This window comes from Hydra vulgaris, chromosome 03, assembly GCF_038396675.1.
Source record: "Hydra vulgaris chromosome 03, alternate assembly HydraT2T_AEP".
Classification (NCBI taxonomy): Eukaryota; Metazoa; Cnidaria; class Hydrozoa; order Anthoathecata; family Hydridae; genus Hydra; species Hydra vulgaris.
Window position 1 is genome coordinate 24993717 of NC_088922.1, and position 9509 is coordinate 25003225.

The following is a 9509-nucleotide window of genomic DNA, read 5'->3' on the forward strand; positions in this document are numbered from 1 at the left end:
TTGTGGATGCAGTAACCTCCTAGATATTGCAAGCCATACTTTTCCCTTTCACATATTGTTTGTCTACTTGATATCTTTTTATCACTGTCACTAGATATATTAGCCCTATAATAAGATGCTATGCTATCAGCAAGTTTACTTAATAATAATGTAGCAGTATCTTCATATTCAGCATCACAATTAAAAATTTGCCTACTGTTGATTACTATTCTGCCAAAATAATCAGCATAAAACTCATTCAAACTTTTTAGAGAAATTTTACTACAAGTTTCAATTATTCTATCAAACTGAATCTCATCTTTTATCTGGTCAATCTGAAATTTTTTAACAACTTCAATTATTTTGTCACCATAAATTGAGCTTTCTATAATCTTGCAAGACACTTTTTTTAGTAGCGAGAACAAAATCTCAGTGTTAAAAACTGGATTATTAGCAGGTTCATCAACGATAATATTGTTGGGGTGCTTTTTAGAGATATGCAATTTCAGCCCTCCTTTAGGGGAGAGTTGCCTTAATTGGAACACTTTAGGAAAAAATATTTATTAACCAAAGATGGCTTAACTATGAAAACATTTATGAATTAAATAATATAGATATACAACCCTACTATGCTTTTATTAATAATTCGACTCTATTGATCGCACCCTTATTGGATATAAACTTTGATTTTTCAAGGCACCATTTTGTTCCAATAAAGGCAACTGGTCTCCTTGAATGGAACACATATATTCTTTAATTAGAACAGTTCTAATATTTGAATAAATTACAGCTATAAAACTTATGGCTCAAAGGAAAAATTAATTGATTAGCTTTTTAATAAAAGATATTTAAAAGATATAATAACAAATAAAAATTACAACAAATATTTAATCCTTTTTTCGCAATTCCTAAGTCTTTTTTTCTTGCAGCTTCTGCACTTGGGATGGTAGTGGTGATATGTGGTGTGCTGTGGTGGCGATGGTGATTTTATTTGATGTGCTCAATTTCATTTGGTCCATGGTGATTGAGTCAAGTGCTACTTTGCTTTCCTGTGGTTTTTGCAATAGTTTGGCAGTTATTGGATTTAGTGTGAGCTTTTTTTTTTAGATTTTTTAATTTGTTTGGAAGCTATTTGATTTAGTGTGTGCTTTTGATTTCTTGGTGTAATTTCTAGAGCACGTCTATATGGGGAGCTTGTAAGATCAGCCGCCTGAGTTGTTCGTGATCTTCTTTTTTTGTTTTTTACTTCAAGTGAAACCACTGGCAAAAGAGACAAAGTTGAAACTGAAACATGACATTTTAATTTTTTTTCACTTGATTTATCTGTAGATAGTTTTGTCATCCCATCTATACTTTCAGATGACTGAAGATTGTTTGAAGGACCAACATCAGTAAATGAAGAGGCTGTAAAATCAGAATCAGTGAATACATTTATGTCCAAAGGCCACAACCCACTAGCCTGAAATCCTTTCATAGCAATTCTCAATGATGCTGCCTGACTATATGCGTCACCAAATAATTCTGCAACTTGCCAAGTTGTTACTGGTTGTGATATATGTGACCGCATCCATTTTTGCATAGCTTCATCATAGTATGTACCAAGTGGTCCAAAGAACGCAACGTCTAATGGTTGCAGTCTGTGTGTAGTATGGGGAGGTAGTGATATCATACGCACTCCAGCATTTCGTGCTAGATATATCGCTGCCAAATTTTTTGAATGTGTAACATGACCATCAAGTATCAACAAAACTTTTGATTGTTTTAAAGGTTTAACAACTTTAATGAAATGATTGAGCCAATCTAAAAAACCTTCATTTGACATCCATCCTTTCTCTTGAGTACTAAATACAGTTCCTGGAGGTGCACCATTTGTTATTTCTGGCTTCATTCTTTTACGTTTATATATTAACATTGGTGGAACATAAAATCCTGCTGCAGATACACAAACTACAGCTGTTACTGAATTTCCTCGTACACTACTAGTCATAATTCCAACTCGTTTTTTGCCCCTTGCACTAATAATTTTTATCTGACCATCTTGTACTGTTGATAAACTAGTTTCATCCATATTATAAAGTCTGTCTGGAGTTAACTTTTCTTCCATGTATAACTTTGAAAGTAAATTAAAGAAAGATTGCACTCGCTCTTTATTAAAACCTTGTGCACGTGCAATTGATGTTGATTCAGGCCCACGAAGCGACAGTTGTGGGTGCCTTTGCATAAATGTATAATATCACTTTTTTCCTGCCATTCGTGTTTGTTAAAATTATGTGTGATGTTGTTAGCTTCCGCAATATCAAATGCTAGATGACGAAGATCATCAATCCTTAATCCAAAGTACATCGATTCTAATAATAAACAGTGATCAGCTAGTTCTGTTTCAATTTCATTAGGTAAGGTGGTAAGTCGACCATGAAATTTCACGTTTGCAACAGCAACTTTGTTTTTTTCATTTATATGCCTTGACAAAGTTGCTTTTGGAATACAAAATTCATAAGCGGCTTCATTTAAGCTGATTTCTCCTTGTTTTATTGCTTCAACAGCCTTTTTCAAGTTTTCTACTTTCCATTTTCCATATTTTCGTGGTGTTTGCATCTAAAATAAAAGCAAATTACTATGAAGATACATAAGGAGAGTTTTATAATCTTATTACAGGCTTATTTTTTCATATATTTATTTGTTATTCATATATGATTAAGTTAATTATATACTCATTATATAATCATTATTTTTCATCATTTTTGTTTAGTTAATCATTAACTATATAAATCAAAATCTATATAAACTATATAAAGTTTGCAACTTTATATATTAACTTCTATATACAGTAAAAAACTTATGCTGGGTATATACTTTATGTTGTCTTACAAGTTTATCCGTTAAATAGAAATGTATAACTTTTGTAAAACTTTTACATTTTATTTTTTACTAAAAGATAAAATGATTTGTTAATTAAAGTATACGATGTTTACAATCAACTTTATATCCTTAGACTATGACTAGACTTAAGACTATGAAAAAAATTTTGTGAAAAATCATTTCATACTTTAAAGCAAGACTAAATACCAATTCCAAAAAAGCAACAAATGTCTACCAATAATACTATGTCTATAAAAGAAATTCGCTTTAAAAAATATTATACAGTCAGACTAATGAAATTTTCTGATAATTCGGACGTCAAGTAGCGTGTTATGAGATGACATCGTTTCAATTACGGCAACTTTTGAAGTTCCATTCTGGGCAACATAGGACCATGGTGTTGTAGCAAAATATTTACATACAAGTAACAACTTACGATATAAGCTCTTAATATCACATAGACTTGAAACCCTTAAAATTTAAAATTAAAAAAAAATTATCATCAAACTCAATATCGTTAAGCTTCTGTAATCGTTTAAATGCAACGATAAAATTAGATCGCAGAAATTTTTTTCTTTAAAAAAAAGTAATTTTATTCACATACGTGCAGTTTTTAAGTTTAAATACTAGAAGTTTCAAAAAATAAAGAAAATTATTTTCTTTACAAGAAAAAATATTCATGAAAGTAGAATAAGTTCCAGTTTCTAAATAAAGCAAAGTGTTCCAATTAAGGAGCTGTTCCAATTTCGGCAACTCTCCCCTACATAAAATGCAAATATAAAAAAATACTTTTTACACACATAATTTTATTTCTTTTCAAACTTTTATTTATTAAGATTTTGAATTTAAAAATAAATAAAAATAAGATAAAACATGAACATCAAAGAAAGGTAAAGATTCAGATTAAAATCAAAAATAAATATGATCAAAAATAAAGTAAATAACAAGTAAATAAAACGATTGATTACTCCTATTTAAAAGTTTCAAAAGAAGTCTTGTTCATTGTCAATTATCAAAAGTTTATTTTTTATTTTATTGTTAAATTGATCAAGGGAAGGAATTTTTTTAAACTCATTATCCAATAATGTGTTCCATAATTTAGGTCCTCTGGTTGCAATCGAGAACTTAGTAGCAGAATAATATGCTTTTGGTTGAATATAATTGTTATTTGAAAATCTTGTTGGGTGTAAATGATTTATTTTTTCAAAAAATAAGTTAAATAAAATGGGTGCCATTTTATTGTCTACTTTGAACATAAATATAAGAAAATGATATAAATTAAGTAGAAATACGTTGAGTATTTTGAATTTATTAAAAAGAAATTTAGTGTGCGAGAAGCGATCCACATTTCCAATAATTTTTACAGCGTGTTTTTGTTTAATTAAAAGCTTTTTATTTTTAGATACATTAGTGCTGCACCAAGCAACGTTAGCGTAATTTTGATAGCAATGAATAAAAGAAAAATAAATTTTAAACAAGTTTGGTTTAACAACTGTTTTGCTTTATATAAGAGGCCTATATTTTTTGAGATTTTATTATGGATTATACGAATGTGCTCTTTCCACGTTACATTTTCATCTAAAACTAACCCTAGAAACAACAAAGAACCCTAACAACTCGAGAAAAACAAAACGCTCTCTTTTGACATAAGAGTTATTAATAAAAAGCTCAGGAAGTTTTAAAGGAACGTTGTCTTTATCATGAAGACGATGGAAGAAAGTATATTTTGTTTTTTTAATATTTATGGACAATTTATTCGATATAAACCATTCGCTTAGTTTCTCAAGCTCTTTGTTCATTATTGCAAATAAAATATTGATATCTTTATTAGAACAAAATACATTAGTATTATCGGCAAACAAAATTGAGTTTAAGATATTGGAAAATTTACTCAAGTCATTTATATAAATGAGAAACAAAAGCGGTCCTAGAATTGATCCTTGGGGGACTACGCTGTTAATTGTCATTAAATCTGTTTTTTCGCCATCATATAAAATGCATTGATTTCTATTCTTCAAATAACTCTTAAACCAATCTAAGCTTGAATTTTTGATACCATAATTTTTAAGTTTATATAGAAGAATATTATGATCTACGGTATCAAACGCTTTGCTTTGATCAATAAAGACACCTAAAGTAAATTTTTGTTCATCAAAAGCTTTAAATATTTCTTGTACAAGATTAATTATTGCATGATCGGTCGAATGACCGGATTTAAAAACAAATTGTTTATTGTAAAGAATATTATTTACATTTAAGAAGGAATAAAGTCTATTATACATTACAAGCTCCAAAATCTTGGAAAAACAATTAAGAACTGAGATCGGTCTGTAGTTGGAAACATCAGAAGTCACCTGTTTTAAAAATTGGTGTAACCTTTGCACTTTTTATTTTTTCAGGAAAAACTCCATGTTTTAAATATAAATTAAAAATATGTAAAAGTGGTAATGTTATATATTTTAGTGAATTAATAACGACATTACTGCTGGCATCATCTAAACCTGAACTTTTGTTAGTTTTTAACATAGATATTGAATTCATTAATTCTTCCTTCGTAAGTTCATGATTAGATATAATAGTGTTATTTGATGTCAAATGTGATTTATATATATTATAGTGTTATTGATGTCAAATAAGATTTAAAGCTTATTTTAGATGGTTCAATTTTACCGGCTTAACTTTTACCAACATTAACAAAAAAGTTGTTAAGCGTTTCTGCTACCATAGATTTATCAACAACTAATTTATTATTGAATTTCAAATTTTTTGGCAGAGCATTTCTGTCTAAATTTTTCTTGCCAATTACTTCCTTAATAACGCGCCATGTGTTTTGTGAACCATGTGTTTAGTGAACGATTACTTTTTATTTTTCGATCTGAATAGTAATTAGTTTTCGAACGTCTCAAACTCAAATAAACGTTTTATAATTTTTATAGTTAGTTTCATTTTTTAGTGTTCTTTTTTTAAGATATTTGCAATATTATCGCTGTTTCATTTTTGAAGATTTAACAATTCCCTTTGTTATCCAAGGGCTTGAAAGGCTTTATTCTTTTATTAATTTTGTAACTTTGGGAAATGCTTTATTATAATATTTAAGAAATTTAGCTAAGAAGATATCATAGGCTTCATCAGCATTTAAATTTAATAGAGTTTTGTCCCATTTTTTAAATGATATAATATCATGAAAAGATTTAATGGAGGTATCGTTTATTAGTCGTTTTGTTAATTTCTTTTTGTGAGAATAAGACTTATTGCATTTATTTGAAATAATAAAAATCGGAAAGTGATCCGAAATATCCGTTTTAAATATTCCTGTTTTTATTTTTGATGTAAGAAATTCATTGGTAAAAATTTGATCTATTGATGTTACACTAGTCTTAGTTACACGCGTGGGTTTATTGATTAATGGTATGTAACCAGATTGAAAAAAGACTTTAAAGAAATTATTAATGTGCTTATTAACGTCATAGTAAAAAATGTTGAGGTTAATGTCTCCGACAAAATACACAATTTTATTTAAGCTTGATTTTTTTTTCAATTACTTTTTTAATGTGGTCTTTAAATGCATTAACTTTTCTTGTAGGCGGTCTATATAGTACATGTACAATAATATTTCTTGAGGTTTTGCTAACGATTTCCACGCATAATGATTCGTAGTCATTAGTGGTTGAGCTTAAATTTTGCATAAATTTGTATGACAACGAGTTAATAATAAATATACATAAACCCCCACCTTCCTTGCCCAAAGCTCTAACTTGGTGTACCACATTGTAATTAGGTATTTAGAAATTTGAATCGCTTTCAATATTTTTATCACTACACCATGTTTCAATAAGACAAATAATGTTAAAACTAATTTTGATTTTATATAAAAACTGTTTCAATGATTCAAAATTTTTTTTAATACTCCTAATATTAATATGGAGAATTGAAAATGAGTTATCGTCCATTCCTTCCGTGATACTTTTTGAATTTGAGTTATAGTATAATGGGCTAATATGTTTAATTACTTCATCGTTACTATAAAAATTAATATCAGAATCCGAACTTTGATTTAAAAGTGTTAAATTATTAATTTCAAACGTTTTAAACTCAAAATCGGATCTGTCAGTTTCTTCAGCCATTTTAAATAAGAGTAATTTTAATAATAAATAAAATAATTCAAATATTTGATTTTTTAAAATCCTTTACAATTAATTTATCATATATAATTAAATTTATTAAAATTAACTAAATTAAAAGTAAAATAAAGTTAAGATGTCTCCTAAAAGAAGCAGCTGCTCCAGAATGGCATCAAGATCCCGATATACTGAGGATGAAATAGTGAAGAGGTAAATTGGACATTTTTAATGCCCTATTGGTTAATTAATTCTATAATCAGTTTTTACTGTAGTCAAAGCGTGCTGTAACTTTTTGTATACTTTCTGTGTATTTTTCAGTAAAAGGAAGTCTATTTCAAAAATTGCCAAATTTTACAACATTCCTCGGATTACTCTGCATGACAAAATTAGTGGTGAAGCCCCAATTGTCAAAAAGATGAGTCCGAACACATTCTTGGCTAGTGCAGCGGAATAAGTGCAAAATTTTATACTAAGAGCCAAAAAGCGTGCTCTACCTGTCGCAAAAGATATCGTTTTATCCCTTGTTTCTTCATTTATATCTGATGAAGGGAATTCACGCGCACCAGCGAATCTTTGAGCGCAGCAAAAATGAATGTTAGCAAGCAAGTAATGCAGCAATGTTTTGCAGATATAAGAGCATACTTTGCAGAAAATGATATTCTTGACATTACAAAAGAGGCATGCAAGAATTTTAATATAGATGATTTGGTTTTCAATTTTCAACAAGAATTAAGAGGGTTTTGGCAGAGAAAGTCTCTAAAAATATCCACTTTACAACATCGACAAATTTAAAAGAACGTGTTACAGTGTTTGGTAAGTTTAGTCTACCTATTAAATCCTTTGTTAATATTTCTTTTATTATGTTTACAGTCAACCGTAATGCTTTGGCCTATGTCTATTAATGTCTTCGCTATGCCTAATTATTTTATTAAAATACCGGACATTAAATTACATTCAACCAGATGCTTATTCTAAAGTTCGGGTTACATTCAGGTCTATTCTTTTCTTTATTTTCAGCAAACATCAGTGTTGATGGGTCTCTCTCCACCTTTAATTATCTATACAAACGTAAGAATTCCGATGAATGTGTACGAGATATTTCCAGAAACGCTTGCTGCTATCGGGATAAGCGAGCCTGGCTATATAAACAACTTTTATATGAATATTTAGACAATGCTTTTGACAGATGGCTTATTGACAACAATATACTAAAACCAGACGTTGTCTGGTCAGACAAAGATGAATCAAGAATGATTTATCATCTTGTGAAACAGCTGGCCAATCTGCAAATACATCTTATCTTGTTTCCTCAAAATACTACTCATTTCCTCCAACCTCTCAATGTTGGAATATTTGCCCCATTAAAACAAGTATGGGACTTTTGTGTTAAAGAATACAGAGCAAAGAACAATATATGTACATTACTAAGGAAACATTTGCTCTAGTTTTCCTTCCTCTTTATTATTCTGCTATGAGCAAAGACAAAATCAAAAATTCATTTAGAAAATCTAGCATCTATCTTTTTAAACCAGAAGCTCCAGATTACAGCAAACTAACAAAAGAGGTTGAGCACTCAAGCAAGAGGTTTTTGTTTGAAGGTGTTTTGCAAGATGTAAAGGTAGAGCGAAGCACGCAAGTAGATCCCATTCAGAAGGTAAATGCTAGCACTCAAACCTTATCTGATAAATATTGCACTAATCTTATAGAATCACTGGGAGCAGAAGCAAATATAAAGTTGTAAGTTATTTATACTTATCAAATTTCAAACTATTTAAGCTTTAAATAAAAAAATCAACAGCCATACAAACATTCAATCCATTTAAATTTGTGCATATCTTTTACAGATGTTCATTTGGTTAAAAGAAAAATGGTTTAATTATTTACAAAGAAAAAATGCAGATAGAAAATCAACGAGCCCTGTAGAGGAAAGAAGCCATGTAGAAGGTAATATTTATATTTCCTTTGACACTCCTATTTAACATTGGTTTCTTGATTTTCAATTTCTTCTTTCTTTAGGCGTGACCGAGGAATCATTTTTACTTCCTCATACTTTAACTCCATCAACATCGCTTTTTAAACGAACAGCTATAACAAAGCCTTACTGCATCATATGGTTTTCATCAGATGGTTTCCATCGCCAAAGAAGACTGTTAGGACAAAGTTAGGACAGTAGCTCAAGAACTCCATGCAACATCTAACTTGACAACACCTCAAGTAGTTTCTTTGTTAGGGGATATCCGAAAAAAAAGAAAGATGCTATTGCCGCCAAAGAAAGTTGCAAACAAGTACGATTGACAAATGCAGAAATGAAAAAAAAAAACACCGACGGCTGTTGTTATAAGAAAATTAAACTGTGATGCTAAGAAAACCACAAAATCAAAGCAGAAAAAGTTTAAAAATTTAGTTTAAATTGTAATCTCTAAATTTAAACTTTAAAATTCGTTTTGAAGAGAATAACAAACAATGACTACAAAATGAACCAATATCAATTCAATTTGTAATTGATAATAAGAAAATTCTACTAACTGCTTCCATTGATAAAGAAAACTC

The 9509-nt window shown here is 29.4% G+C and overlaps 1 protein-coding gene across 1 annotated transcript; it reads right to left on the bottom strand.

The window, feature by feature from the left end:
- Positions 1-808: 808 nt before the first annotated feature.
- Positions 809-3172, bottom strand: LOC136078046 (uncharacterized). Its single transcript, XM_065792735.1, has 2 exons — positions 3026-3172; positions 809-2574 (listed from the first exon to the last, which is right to left on the bottom strand). The coding sequence occupies exon 2, from the start codon at positions 2198-2200 to the stop codon at positions 1064-1066; it is 1137 nt and encodes a 378-aa protein (XP_065648807.1). The 5' UTR covers positions 2201-2574; positions 3026-3172; the 3' UTR covers positions 809-1063.
- Between the last annotated feature and the right edge of the window lie 6337 nt (positions 3173-9509).